The 16,341-nt window shown below is 34.6% G+C and overlaps 1 protein-coding gene across 1 annotated transcript in view; it reads right to left on the bottom strand.

Annotated features, from left to right (window-relative positions):
• The window catches only part of LOC121375886 (aminopeptidase O-like), a 56,416-nt gene that overhangs the window by 39,185 nt on the left and 890 nt on the right, over positions 1–16,341 (bottom strand). The window contains exons 2-10 of the mRNA XM_041503572.1: positions 12,119–12,731; positions 11,051–11,217; positions 9,990–10,116; positions 9,404–9,640; positions 7,915–8,101; positions 6,178–6,284; positions 5,748–5,856; positions 4,212–4,319; positions 20–60 (exon numbers count right to left, since the gene is read on the bottom strand). Of these exons, the coding sequence (XP_041359506.1) occupies positions 20–60; positions 4,212–4,319; positions 5,748–5,856; positions 6,178–6,284; positions 7,915–8,101; positions 9,404–9,640; positions 9,990–10,116; positions 11,051–11,217; positions 12,119–12,687 (1,652 nt within the window). The 5' untranslated portion in view covers positions 12,688–12,731. The remainder of the gene's footprint in view (positions 1–19; positions 61–4,211; positions 4,320–5,747; positions 5,857–6,177; positions 6,285–7,914; positions 8,102–9,403; positions 9,641–9,989; positions 10,117–11,050; positions 11,218–12,118; positions 12,732–16,341) is intronic.

The raw sequence follows: 16,341 nt of genomic DNA, 5'->3' as shown, positions 1-16,341 counted from the left end.
TTCTAATCTAGAGACCTACCTTAAATCAAGGCACAGTGAAAATAACAGATCAAAGAAGTCCTGAAAAGCAAAACAGACTTGTTTGTACAAATTTGATCTGAAAAGCATACTTCATCAATTAAAATGGATGAATCTGAAGATAAAATAAAAACTTTACTTTTCAGATTAAATCCTAACATCACATATTTTTTATTAAATATATATACAGAGCTCAAACTTAATGGCGGCACTGACAGCAATTGCCGTCATTGAGATATAAACTGCCGAAGGTAGAGAGCATCACGGATGGCACTTTTGTGCTGTTGGTAATGCTCCTCAACAATGGCGTACATTATCTGCCAATATTTAACATTTGCACATTTAAAAGATGTCTACATATAACAAGATAGCCTTTCAGTCAGGTTTATTTGCTGCAAATATCACTTTAAAAAAAATTGCCATAGGCAGGCTCAAAATTGCCATCGGTGGACTGTTTTACCCTTTGCAATTCTTTTAAAATTTGCTGTGGGAGACAAATTCTTAAGTTCGAGCCCTGTAAATATATTTTTTACCAATATGGGCTCAATTATATGGGGTAATTTTTTTTTTATCTCTGCAGTGTGCAGATTGCTTCTACAGCCACTGACTGGCTGGCTTAAACATCATGACGTTTGGTTGGTTGCTTTGCCATGGCCGGAACTTCACTTTCATTCATATGTTTCCATTCATGAGTCAGATTACACATACATTATACGATCTACAAAGATTTACAAAAACAAATGGATTCATTTGTTTCGTAAACATGAAATGGTATATTTTCATAAGCAGCGGCTTTAGTAATATATAAAAATAATTATTTTCAAATGCAAATACAGTTGTATTATTTTGTACTGTAAACATTTGGCTGTAAAAAGAACGCCATTATGCTATGACGTAACTTACATTCAGACCTTGCCTTTTAAGGTGCGTGGGTGCGATCACGCTCATACAGCGCATGTAATTTCAATCTGGCGAGTGTGAAAAATAACGCACGTTACACTTAACAAAGAGCGCACGTAAAATAATTTTGTTCATTGATTGCCACTATTTACCTTGTGTAGCCGATAGTAAGATCCGTTTAATAATACCAGAAAAAAACATGTTACGAGAACGATAGCGTCCATGCAAGATTTTAATATATGACTGGTATTTATCTTTGCTATACAAATCAGAAAATACAGGTTTAATAGACATCTTCAAAGACGTACCAATCCGATCAAAAAGTGTTTGCCTATTTAATTTATTAGTAATTAGAAACAATCCACTTTTGTAAGGTAATAGATCACAACGTCTAATAAGGATAACTCATTTATACTGTTCATATATTTAATTAAATAGTGACTTCTGTAGCCTACATTAATGAACTCGTTACAGAAATCAGCAAAGTCTGTAAAATTGTCTCGATTAGTTCATAACTGTTAGCCTACAAAGCTTATGTGAGATCCCGAAAATGGCAATCATCTAATTTTATACTTTCTTTCAAAAAAAAAAATAATAATAATAAAACGAAGGAAAAGAAATGATAATAGGTATGTAGGAATAAGCCTAGGTATTTTTGTACGTCTATTATTTTTCTTTTTTATGTTTAAAAAAATCAAATAAAATGTTAATGAGGTTAATGAGTGTGCATATCATATTTATATATGTATATATGTACACACTATAGTAACAGTAATCAATGATCATTTCCGACTATTTAATTTTTGTTTCGTTTGTTAGAAAGTCACAGACCATGTGACTGGAACATGATTTGATGCACAGTACTCTGTGGCATATTGACCAATCAGAGCTATCGGGGTCAGATTATTTTTACTCTTGGAATTCTGTACGCACACGCTGGTCTACTTAACAACTTATTAGCATTGATGATAATGTCTAAAATTATGGGGTGTTTTATTATCTTTGTTATGGCGTCCCACGGTTGGAATAAAATCCTTTGTATGACAGATTTTGTCAGAGTTTGTATATTTTTTTATCAACAACATTGGGGCCATTCTAGATCAATGACGTAACGCTGTCAGAGTCATTCGTAACTTGTAGCGGTAGGTCAAATGACATGTTACGAAATGTTGAGGGAGGGAGACTGTTTGCATAATTGTTGAATTAAAAATGCCACGTGAATGTCAATGTTCCAACCAACACTATCAACTGAAGTAATTGTAGGCCTACATTTCACGAGTTATTTAAAAACAAAAAATAATGTTTTAATAATATGAGTCGGTAGTGCGTGCACACCTGAGATGCTTGGGTCGTAGTTCATGAACCACTTTCTCGGAACTATCCTAATTATATTCACATAATAATGAAATTCAAGACAAGTTGATTCCTATATATATTTAGCTGCACGTTCATCAAACCATCTAACACTGAAAAGGTATATATATAATTGTGTGCATCAAATTATCTGAATAGTACATAAATTATAGCAATTAAAAAATCAAATTGCATCAGTGTGTACATGTCATAATTATATTTCTATAGTACTACTCCTGAAACTTTTTAATAAACTATAACTCCATTCCTGAAAGGGAAAAGAAGTCAGACTACACTAATGAACCAAACAACATAAAATTCGAAGAAAACATTATTTTATTGGTTTATTGGTTCATTTTTGCAACATATGTCTCTGCATTTATATAAATTAATAAATGCTTGGTTTTCACTCGCCTTAGCATTTTGATGAGTGCAATTTTTCACTCGCCTAAGTGTTTTGACGTGTGCGATTTTTCACTCGCCTTTTTTTTTCAAAAGGAAAGGACTGTTACATTACATCATGTAATGTGCGTAAGATTATATGACGTAATGGCTGATGGCTTTGTTGTAGACTGCAGAGGAATTTTTACATTAAAAATCAGTTAAAATTGACAATGTGTAATAAAGAGAATAACCAACTCGCTACGAGGAGTTACGAATTATCTGTCCCTCGTGAATGAATGTTACAACATTCATTCACTTGTGACAGATAATTCGTAATTCCTCGTAGCTCGTTAGTTATTCTCTAACTTAACAAATAAAACCGACATGTAGTACATGTACACTTTAACTGCTTGTTGTTGTGCTTATTTAATCAAAAGAGAGGGTCAGCGGGACATAACCCAGTGGTAAAGTGCTCGCTTGCTGCACAATCAGTCTAGGATCGATCTCCATCGGTGGGCCCATTGGGCTATTTCTCATTCCAGCCAGTGCACCACGACTGGTATATCAAAGGTCGTGGGATGTGCTATTCTGTCTGTGGAATGGTGCATATAAAAGATCCCTTGATACTAATGGAAACATGTAGTGGGTTTTCTCTCTAAGACTATATGTCAAAATTACCAAATGTTTTGACATCCAATAGCTGATGACTAATAAATCAATGTGCTCTAGTGGTGTCATTAAACAATACAAATATCTTTAATCATAAGCTATCTGATGCCATAAAAGGGTTTTTGGATAATTGGTATTAACTAAAGGAAAGGGGAAAAAGCTGCCACCACACAGACTATTCAATTTAAACAATTTCCCAAAACAAAGCTTTTCATGCACCAATGAGAGGGCACTAGCTGGGATGGACACAGAGCTTTAGATTGCTCCAAGGCAATAAGCATTGTGCCCAAAAATGTATGTTTGAAATAATCATGCTCAATTAAATCACCTGAAAACATTTCACTTTACAACCACTGAAATGTTATAATTTAATGTTAATAGCATTACTCCACTACATTTTGCTGTGCTCAGCACAGACATTTTATTTCATTTCATTTCAATTTATTTCTGTGCTTATATCCAATTAAGGTTCAAGCATGCTGTCCTGGACTCACACCTCAGCTATCTGGGCTGTCTGTCCAGGACAGTGGGTTAGATAATAGTTGTTAGTGGTTAGTGAGAGAGAAGAGGGTGTAGTAGTCTTACACCTACCCACTGAGGCGTTAAAAACTCGCTCTGGGTGAGAGCCGGTACCGAACTGCGAACCCAGTACCTACCAGCTATGATGCCTTAACCACGACACCACCAAGGCCAGTAACACAGACAACAAAAAGAATTGTGTCCAGTAAGGGTAGTCAATCCTACACCTATCTCACCACTGACACGAGCTCTTCTGCTGTGCTACATTCTGTCTCCAAAAGTCCAGGAGAGAGCCAATAAATGGGAGTTGCGAAAAGGTTTCAAAAGGTAAAAGTGTTCGTGTAACATGTCACCAGTACATGTATTACCTGTGAAGAGACAAGCTGTCCATGAAACTGGGTGACATATTCTTTAAGAAATTCCAGAAATCCATCAACTCCAACAACACTTTCCAGGAATCTCAACAGAAAGAATCCCTGAAAACAAAACCTGTGTTAAAAGAACAATTCAACTTCCACAGGTAAATGAGTATTAAAACTTGTTGTTCAATTTGAGAATGTGTTTTGGGGTGGGTTTTTTACAGAAAACTAATATTGTGTAAATCAAACTCAAAACTGGTTTATTTGGCGTAATAGTTTTTAATGGGCATATGCATGTACTAATGTGATTTAAAATTCTGTGTGAGAATTTATCATATTCTAACTGGTTTTAAATGAGGTTTCTTAAACTTTTTGTTTGTCATTAGAACCTATTAGTTTTCACATTTATCTTGTGCCATTCTGAACTAGTTTCAAAAACTGATCAAATCACCCCATGAGCCAGTTTGATGGTTTGTACTTTACACTTCAACATGGCAGTATACAGTGACAGACACCAGTTGGCATTAACATTAGACAATTCTTCGAAACCAGACTGGCTCTGCTGCAGCTGTGATTAAAGATCCACACTTCTAAAAGAGATAGTCTGATAAATCTTTCATGAACTCACAATTTCTTTTAAAACGATTGACAGAAAATGTATCGCACTACAATGAGGTGTATGGATTTAATTGAAATACCAAACTCCAGTAGTGAAATCAAATAAATCTAGCATATTTATGAGTTTTATTTCAATAAATCTGACCCATGGCATTTTATTACCAACAAGTATTATAATTCCTTATTGATTAACTGCAAAGTGCTAAACAAGTTTTAAATTCCATCTTCAAACTACAAACCTAAGTTAATAACCTGTTTGTAAAGCAAAGTTTGTTTTATTTAACGACACCACTAGAGCACATTGATTTTTCATCTTATCATCGGCTATTGGACGTCAAACATATGGTCATTTCGACACTGTTTTTTAGAGGAAACCCCCTGTCACCACATAGGCTGCTCTTTTACAACAGGCAGCAAGGGATCTTTTATTTGCGCTTCCCACAGGCAGGATAGCACAAACCATGGCCTTTGTTGAACCAGTTATGGATCACTGGTCGGTGCAAGTGGTTTACACCTACCCATTGAGCCTTGCGGAGCAATCACTCAGGGTTTGGAGTCGGTATCTGGATTAAAAATCCCATGCCTCGACTGGGATCCGAACCCATTACCTACCAGCCTGTAGACCGATCGCCTAACCACGACACCACCGAGGCCAGTAAACCTGTTTGTATACAATACATGTGTAAATTCACCCTAAGTGTGTGATATCTGACATCTTTACCAGAAATATTTGATATTTAAAATGCTGAAATTATGCTATCCTTTATGGGTTTCATATTTTGATATATCTGCAAATTTAATTGTCCACATAATCTGTGTTTAAAAAAATGTGTTAAGCATTTTGAATCAATAAAGGTTAATCTGGTTACACTAGTTATATTAATTGTTCTTGGAAACAGATAATAAAACATGAACAGCTATTCTCACCTTAAGATAATGAACCTGCATAAATGCTTTATTGGGATTCATTCCATTCTTAACGTACTGTATACCAGTGGTGTCATCTGGTGGTAATGCTTCTTCTCCCTTGTTTGGCCTGGAATCAAAAACAATAAACATTTATTAAAAAATATAATAAATATAATGCATTTTTTCTCACAAAAATTTCTATATTTTTGACATGTTTTTTAATTGTAATTTAAGTTCAGGAAAGGACTAATACATGGATGAAAAGTACAAAATATGACTCTTTTTTTTAATAATCTGTACATTAAATTATAAATATTCAGAATGCATGATAGTGTTTAAATTTTATCTAGGACTCCATATCAGGGAAGGATTTTTTGATTGACCTAATGTTATTTATTATTCCACCAAGAATGAAAAGGTCTTGTTATAATAAAGTGTGTTTCCTCACCGCAGTGTCTGCAGACTCTCCTCAGTGTTCTCTACCTCAGCTCTCAACGTTCTCTCCTTCAACAGACATCTCAGTGACAGGTGGTCCGACATGACGTCTTTCTGCCACTGGTGACACATGAAACAAATTATGAAATATAATGGTACAATGTCAGATCTTCAGGACAATGAGGGCAACTACAGCGGTTGCCGTCAGTGCTATAGCAAAAATTGGAACCCAGATCATGTCTCCCTTCAACAGCAAATATTTAAATTTCTTTGATAAAGATGAATGCAATATAATATTTTTACAATGTTTTTCTCATGGGTACTGCATACATACTCAACAAACATCCACCGTCTCGCATCAGAGGACAAGCCTCCAATATACATACAATTATTATGGTGTGAAATGTTTAATTAAGTAATAGTTTTATTGGAAAATACCAACAATGAATCAAGCAGTGACCCCTTGAGCAAGTACATGTACCGATCAACATTCATTGACAACATCACCTCTCAAAGACAAAACACATAAATACAAACAATCAGAAAACTGTAGCACTAAGAAATATATCAGCAGGTAAGATAATTTACTATGGGTGAGTATTGCTGTTTTATTTAATATATACTCAAAGAAAACTTCCTTGTGCACTGGAAAGAATGGTCTTAAAGCAACTGTAAAGTTTGTAAATGGTTGAAATATGTGATGTGTAGAACAACTATATTTTGTAAATCACCGTATAATGATTACAAATGGTTGAAATATGTGATGTGTAGAACAACTATATTTTGTAAATCACCGTATAATGATTACAAATGGTTGAAATATGTGATGTGTAGAACAACTATATTTTGTAAATCACCGTATAATGATTACAAATGGTTGAAATATGTGATGTGTAGAACAACTATATTTTGTAAATCACCGTATAATGATTGTAAATGGTTGAAATATGTGATGTGTAGAACAACTATATTTTGTAAATCACCGTATAATGATTGCAAATGGTTGCAATATGTGATGTGTAGAACAACTATATTTTGTAAATCACCGTATAATGATTGCAAATGGTTGCAATATGTCATGTGTAGAACAACTATATTTTGTAAAAATCACCGTATAATGATTGCAAATGGTTGCAATATGTCATGTGTAGAACAACTATATTTTGTAAATCACCGTATAATGATTGTAAATGGTTGAAATATGTGATGTGTAGAACAACTATATTTTGTAAATCACCGTATAATGATTACAAATGGTTGAAATATGTGATGTGTAGAACAACTATATTTTGTAAATCACCGTATAATGATTACAAATGGTTGAAATATGTGATGTGTAGAACAACTATATTTTGTAAATCACCGTATAATGATTACAAATGGTTGAAATATGTGATGTGTAGAACAACTATATTTTGTAAATCACTGTATAATGATTACAAATGGTTGAAATATGTGATGTGTAGAACAACTATAATTTGTAAATCACCGTATAATGATTACAAATGACCAATAAAACATTTCTTGGAAATGATTTAATTTTGTCTTCAATACCATTAAATATATATGTTGATTGTGCAACACATGCACATTAGTGTTATTCATGTGTATACTAGTATACTGACCCCTGCTTTTACACTGCACATAAAAATAGAAGAGTTTTTGTTATTTCTAAAGCACTGGTTTTTTACGTCAAGCCAAACAGACAAACAATGAGGCAGTTACAAGACATAAGATAGCACACACTTACACCCATGACATGAGCATGTAGAATATCCTCCAGGTACGTGCAGAATCCTTCAGTGAGCCACTCTTCCGTCCAGTCCTTAGGACCTATCAGCAGGCCAAACCACGAGTGACATATCTCATGGGCCACCCTGGCACACATACTTTGATCTCCAGCTAGCAGGGATTGGGCCAGGAACAACAAACTTGGGCTGAAACAGGAACATTTAATGTGTGTGTATATATACTGTAATAATAAAGTAATAATTACTTTTAAAAACAGAATACAGCTTCAGTGATGTCGAGGGTAAGTTAGCCTGAAGACAGGAAGGTGCAAGTTTTGCATCCCAGTCCTGGCTCCCACCCAGAGGGAGTTTTGACTACTCAGTGGGGAGGAGTAATGACATACTCAAATAATTACATTTCCGTTACATTCATTACAATATAACATCATCCCATTGGTCCAGCCGTTGCACCGGGAGTTGTCAGTGAACGTCATACCTGATGACGGCATTTTATATTGGCAATTTATCTAACTGAGTTTTATTGTTTGAACCAAAAACAATAATTCAAACTCAAATATGAACTTTTAATGTTATTATTAGTAAGTATGTTTCAAATTTAATTATAAGTGTTGTCTGTAATTATTTCTTTTACATTCATCGGGGTATGGACAAAGCCGAAGCGAAGCCGATTCACAGTTTGCGGATGATTTTGTTTTATCCATACCCCGATGAACGTAAAAGAAATAACAGACAATCCTTAACACATTTCTAATTATGGTGATATGGTATCAGACATATGGCTAAGGACTACACAGATAATGAGAGAAAACCAACTGGTACCATGTCATGGGCTACTCTTAACATGAAGAATTGTTTTATATGTATTATTCCACAAATAGTACATATCACGGCCTTTGTTACACGAGTTGTGGAGCATCAGCAGATCCACTGTCGGAGAGTGATCCTAGACTGACCGTGAATCAGGTTGGCACTTTACCACTGAGCTACGTCCCACCGAACTAACCATTAACTTCTGTCCTGTATAGGCAGCAAACCATTCTGGGTGGGAGGTGCTGTCTGTCAGTCTTAACAATGATGGAATAAAAAGAAGGAAGGAAATGTTTTATTTAATGATGCACTCAAAACATTTTATTAATGGTAATATGGTGTCAGAAATATGGTTAAAAACCACACAGATATGAGAGAGAAAACACGCTGGCGCCACTTCATAGACTACTCTTCTCGATTAGCAGCAAGGGATCTTCTATATGCACCATCCAAGAGATAGAATAGTACATACCACAGCCTTTTTTAAAACCAGTTGTGGAGCACTGGCTGGAACGAGAAATAGCCTAATGGGCCCACCGACGGGAATCGATCCTAGATTGATCATGCATCAGGCGAGTGCTGTACCACTGAGCTACGTCCCGGCCCTGACGTAATAAAGGCACTGTGCCAATGATGCTGCATGTCCATTGTTTATAACAGTTGTATGACAAATAGTCTTACCTCATCATCCCCAGACTGTCAAAACAAGGGGGGACAATCAGGATGTCCAGTCGCTGGAAGGGGTGATAACCCAGAATTTGATACACCTGCTTCATACAAGATGGAACATAATGTTCAAGTTCTGACAGTGCAGCAGACAGCACACATGAAGGTGCGAACAGGCGACAAGGTAAAACCTGCTCGTTGGAAAAGTTTGTCTGGCAGTCTTCTCCATGGATAGTACACAGATACTGTGAACTGAAACCAAACACACATATTCAGGATTTAAGCTGTAGTTTGCTAAACTGAAACTTGAGAGAGAGAGAGACAGACAGAGAGAGACACAGAGAGAGAGACAAACATACAGACAGAAAGTGAGACAGAAATAGAGAGATTCAAACAGAGCCTCTAAAATACATGTACATCCCAAAGTTGAAGGTCACCTGAATCTAAAGAGAATTTGGCCATCAGAGACAAAAAACATTTTCTACAAAATGTAGTAAAAGGCCTCACTGATAAGTTGGTGTACAAATGCTTTGCTTATTTCATTAAACTACCAGTTATATGTCATTAGTTGTTGTCAAAAATAATCGTGCACCTCCCGTACCTTGTTTGTTCTGAACACATTATGGAACTTTCACCAGTGATGGTCACTTCCTTCCAGCAACCAACAGCCAGGGCCAGTGTTGAGGTAGGCATAGGCATTGTTGTATAGAAATAAAAGATTGATTTACCTTGCCAAAAGAAAAAAGAAAATCATTCATTAACAAAAGGAACATTTTACTGTATTATAATTGGATGATTTAACTAAAAACCGAATGTTATCCTTTGATAAAATGCAGTAAATGTCCAGGGCTCACCCTGTTCATTGCCAAATTAGTCAACTGCTAATTTTTATACAAAGTGGCTACAACATTTAGTCTTGGGCTAATACATTTTTCTTCAAATTAACCATTTTAAAGGAAATACTCTACATATAACAAAATTGGCTCAAACAAATTTGTGCTGGACAGTGTGAGCTCGGAATGTCATTATGGAAAATGGACAACATTAAGGTGGGAAAACAAATACATGTATATGTATTTTAGATCACATTATTTGTAAATTGTTAATTGTAAGAAGTGTTTTTCATTTGAAGGGTGGTGGTGATATTGTAGGCAATTTTAATTGTTTTCTTTTTTCACAAATACTTAACCTGACCTATTTGCATTTTCCTTATTTTCAATGATTTGGTCTGTATGTCTCATCAGTCAATTATTGATTAGAATCTCCTATTATACTTTTAGTTGCGCAGGCCATAGGAATTTAAATTTCAAAGTAAACACCTTTTTGGTTCCGTGTCTTGTTATCATGGGAAACTATTGGAAACTGGGTTTTTAAAATAATTATATATATATATACTGTATATATATATATATATATACTGTGTGTATATATATATATATATATATATATATATATATATATATATTATTTTGGTTGAATAGTCATACTCAATATAATAATTATGGGAAATGAAATCTTGGTTCCATGATTTTACCGACACCGTACCAGAAACGATTTCTTTCATGAAATCTGAGGGCATGTAGTGTGGTCGTGCATGCGAGTGTGATATTCCCCTTGACATTCTGAAGAGTGTGATTTTTCAAATACAGAACATCTAAATACCTTGAGAATGAACAGAAACAGCCGGCTTCCTGTCCCCACTCATCAGCACAGTGCAGTTTGCCGGGACCGTGATTCGAGCCTGCCACATTGTGAGAACACTCGGGGCATCCTGGCTGGGAAACCAACTGCGGTTATTCAACCAGTGACCTATTGTGAACACACATGGGCTTAAAACAAAACAAAATACAGCAATTAACAAAAGAGAATATCAACATCAGTAAACACAAAAACAAACAAAATAGCAATTAATGTGATCCTATATAACAGGTTTGGAATAATCATCTTGAAAAATGGATATGAAATAGTTAGGTTTGTTAATGGTTGCATACATTTTACTGATTGTTTAGGAAAGTGTGACAGATTTATGTACAGTGATATTTAAAAATGGACCACGAAAAACTTCCAGTTTTGAGGAAATTCTGGTTTACAGATGGTTCGGTTTTGAAACGTTTTACTGTATTATGTAAAACCCATTTTGCTACTGAGTAACCTGTCATGATTATGTAAATAGGTTCTAAATTTAATGCATGAAAAAAAAAAAGAGAGAGAGCTAGAAAACATTAGATGCATGATCATTGTCGCAATATTCAGAGGCTTGTTAACATACACTTGGCATCCCAACATGTACATTGAAACATATGAACCCTGAATAGATAGTTAAAATAGTAAACATTAATTGAAGATAAAAATGCAATACCAGTAATTGCTGATCATGTGATTAAAGATATCAAACAGGTTTGTCAATGATCATGGACTTCTTTTTAATGTTTACTTCAAATTGATAACTGTTTCGAGTTTGATGCTCTGAATACAGGGCCCACGGAAGTGTATTTAAAAGTGGGGGGAGGGGGGCCACAATCAGTATTATTTGAAAGTCCAGTGGCCTGGGGAGGGAAATGTAACGACCCAAAGAGCCCAGATCTGTCTGGGGCATGCTCTTCATAGAAAACATTTTATTTCAGATTTTCAAATATGGCATTTTTACCATTCTAAACACAATAGGAAAAAGCAGGGGTGGGGCATGGCCCTATGGCCCCCATGTTATATGGCCCCTGGAATACAACATACTTTCCATCTTGGTCCAGTGTCCACTTGAGTGATGGTCCTTCAGGTAATGTACTATAGTGTATTCTGACAACACACATCCCTCGTTGTGTGGGTGACAGACCTGTGATTCTCACACAGTGTTTAGCCATTTCAAACTGCACCTCACGTCCGGGAACTCTGGAACACTGAACAAACGCACCATCTTCCTCACCAGCACTAGTTCGAGATCCGGTTCTCATCTGGTTTTCTAACTCCAGACTTGGTGAGACTTCTTCCACTGATGATATGCTGATACCAAAACTGTCTAATGTAATAACAAGATTTCCGTGAATGGAAGACAAGGCTTGACGGGATGGTTCAAGAGAAGTTAGGTCATTACCTGTTGACTGTAAATTAGATGCTTCAATGGGTTCACAAGACCGATGGTTACTGAGGTAATTGAAGGAGCAAAATAAAGTGATGGTTCCAAACAGTTTTCTAGATTCCATATTACACTCAAGATCCAATAAAAAGTGATTCAGTTTGACAAGACCTATATTAGCAGAGAGTGGTAGATCCATTTCTGTAGAATCTGCTGTGGTTGTTGACATATTGTCTTTTGTTTAGCTGGACTACACACCATGGGCATGAGAAACTGAAAAATATTATTAAAGTTAATAAATCACATGTTGAAATAATAAATAATATCCACATCTCAGGACTGCTGTAGGATTTTCTAGGGAGGGAGTGCAACATCCAAAAAGGGCACCTACAGTATTCCAAGTAAAGTACTTTAACAGTAATAACACATTAACATTGTTCTGGCCGGGTGATGTCAGATTTCTTCTTTTGGTGTGTATACTGGTGATCATAATGTGTGAAATATTTGTTATCAGTGAACTTGAAAGTATAGATGTAATTAACATCACAGGATTTTTCTTGCATTATAGCGGGAAACTTTTGCTCACTTGTGGGTGGGACATAGTCCAGTGGTACAGCACTCACTCAATGCGCGGTCGATGTGAGATTGATCCCTGTCGGTGGGCCCATTGGGCTATTTCTCATTCCAGCCAGTGCACCATGACTGGCATATCAAAGGCTGTGGTGTGTACTACCCTGTCTGTGGGATGGTGCATATAAAAGATCCTTTGCTGCTAATCAAAAAGAGTAGCCCATGAAGTGGCGACAGTGGGTTTCTTCTCTCAATACATGTGTGGTTCCTAACCATATATCTGATGCCATATAACCGTAAATAAAATGTGTTGAGTGCGTCATTAAATAAAACAGTTCTTTCTTTTTTCTTTGCTCACTCAATATACGTGCTTAGCAAAATACTACATTTTTATTATAAAATTGTCTCTGATAGCTGAGAGTGATTATTATAACTATCTAAATGTCTATCTAGCTCTCCAACAGAAGAGTAGCCAGGCTATATTGTTGTAGGCCTATATTTGACTTTTATTACATACCTATTCAATCTTACTAATTTACAAATGACAGCACATCATATTTGAAACATTACACAAGGCTGCCGCAGAGTATGATTCTTAACATTAAGTAAATCCATGAAGGAGTTTTGATCATAGATTTAACAAAGTGTTGTTATGACGTTAAATTAAAAACCATTTTTGTAAAACATAAAAGAAGGTATGTAATAAATACAGAACTTCACATACGTTGTTTTCGCTTCGTATTTATTGATTTGTATTTCATCAAAATAAACGCTGAGTGCTCTACAGAGATCAATAGAGAAAGTTTCCCGTCTTTATGTTAGCATTTGACATGAATAAAAATCCATAGGCGTCAAAAGGTAACAGCAATTATAACATCTTTACAATGTTTGAAATAAAAATATGTCCATTTGTCTCAACAAGTGAAAATGTGCTTGGACAAACAATATTTACTCAGTGGTTGTCCAATAGACAAGTAAAACAATATTTACTCAGTGGTTGTCCAATAGACAAGTAAAACAATATTTACTCAGTGGTTGTCCAATAGACAAGTAAAACATTTTTAATGCAGTTTAATTTTGAGCAAAACACACTGTCCTTGCACTTGAATGAAACAAACCATTTATTTGGACAAGAGAAAATACTGGCAGACAAGCAGATGTCCAGATGTAGGCTACTTGTCGAGTGGACTAGTGAACATTTCTGCTCATTTCTATCACTGCTTTATTTTTTTATTTTTTTTTATTTTTATTTTTTTATTGTCCCAGATCACAAACATAGCAGTGTCAGGGATTGGAGGCCCAAATCACTGCTGTACATATAACAAATATACAACACATATATCCATACACAAACAAATATGTACACATGTACCCAGATGTCCTCCGATACATACACATATGTACATACATAGATTCACACATACATATATGCAAAAAGGCATCAATGTAAGTGGGTACAAGAGTAGTAAATATACATACATGTAACTGGTTTAATCTGGGATATTATAAAGAGAAGAGAGAGGATAAGAAAGAGGAGAAAGAGGTAGAAGACGAGATAAGATTATACGTGAGGTGTATGTTTATTTTTCTTGTTTTCCGCTATCTCCAAACAAGCCATAGACAAGAACAAACTTAAGCTAACATCATATATTTCATTTAGTCGTTATCATTAAATAAATTAGCACATGGAGCCCATTGTTTATTAAACATTTCGTATTTGCAATTTTTATATAAAATAAATCTTTTTATTTCAAACTTTTGCTTAACAGATTTTTAACAACTTCGATTTTCTAAATATTTTTTTTGTATCTGAGTTCCATAAGCATAATATTTTATGTTAATAATTAACCAGTTAAGGAAGTTAGATTTTTCATTATTAATAATACCAAAGGTAACATTATCTTTATTGAAATTAATTATAATACCAGTCTGAGTCAATATCCAGTTTTGAACTGCAACCCATAAGTTGTGAACTTTATTGCATTCGAAAAATAGATGTGGTATGGTTTCTGGATGGTTGTTACAAAAGCTACACATGTTTGACTCAACATAGTGAATAATATATAAGAAAGTGTTCGTAGCTAAGATTCGGTGAACTAGTCTATATTGAAACCATATTAATGTTGAATCCTGAGTGCTCTGAAAAGGAAGTAAATAATATTCTGCCCATTCACTTGATGAAAAGATAAAACCTTGATTGGTGTATTTAGCTTGCGATTTTGGAGTTATGGATTTAGAGTTTAATAAGTTGTGCATATCCTTACACCCTCTTGGTCTTTTTAATAAAAGATTAAGTTTAAATGGAAGAATTGGGTTATTAACCATTTTAAATTTGTTATCTTTCAACTAATCTAAACTATATATGTACATTTGTACTGCATTTGTTAACGAAGCATAGCTAATGAAATTGGTGGATATATTGTATTTTTTTATGAACTGATCATATTTTAAAATATCACCTTTTTCGTCAATAAGGTCGTTTATAAAAACAATTCCTTTTACAAAATAATTTTTATATAGAAATGGCATACGATCAATGAGTATTCTATCATTCAGCCAACTATTAATACATAAAATATCATCTACGGTTTGAGGATTAAGTTCTTTCTCTGTTTTTAGCCAGCTAAGTAGGGTATCTCTCCAACATCTATTTGCAATATTTTTAATTTTTCTTGTTAAATAATAGTCTCCGTATTTTAATATCTCCTTTGTTGTTATACCAGTAACCAAATTAAATAGGTTTATACCCATTGTGAATTACTTATAAATAATCTTCGTAGCCATGAGCATTTTAAGGCAGTCATAAAATTGTTTAAGTTTATAATTTTAAGACCTCCAGCTTTATAGTCTTGAGTTATTAAATCACATTTTAATTTTTCAGGCTTATTCTGCCATATAAATTTTTAAAATAATGTATTTAAGTTTTTTAAGATCGTTTCTCCAGGATTAGGTAACGATATTAAAAGATGTGTTATTTTAGGTATTATTAAAGTTTTAAGAACAACTATTTTTCCTAAAACTGTTAGTTTTCTAATAGACCACAGTTTCATGGAGTTTTGCATTTCTTTTATTTTAGATTCATAATTAACTACAGTAATATTTTCCAAATCTACTGAAAAATTAATACCAAGTAAATTGAATTGTGTTGCGCCCCAGTCCAATTTCCATTTTGTATGGTGGTAAACATCTTTAGAAAACTTTTTGCTCCCAATCCATATAGCTTTTGATTTTGAATAATTTATTTTTAGGCCTGAAATCTGTTAATAATAGTCTAATTCCATTAGAGTACTGCAAAGGGACTCAGTAGATCCAT

The sequence above is a fragment of the Gigantopelta aegis genome, chromosome 6 (assembly GCF_016097555.1).
Source record: "Gigantopelta aegis isolate Gae_Host chromosome 6, Gae_host_genome, whole genome shotgun sequence".
NCBI classification, from domain to species: Eukaryota; Metazoa; Mollusca; class Gastropoda; order Neomphalida; family Peltospiridae; genus Gigantopelta; species Gigantopelta aegis.
Note: the sequence above shows the minus strand (reverse complement) of the source record. Positions and strands in the feature narration are given on the sequence as shown.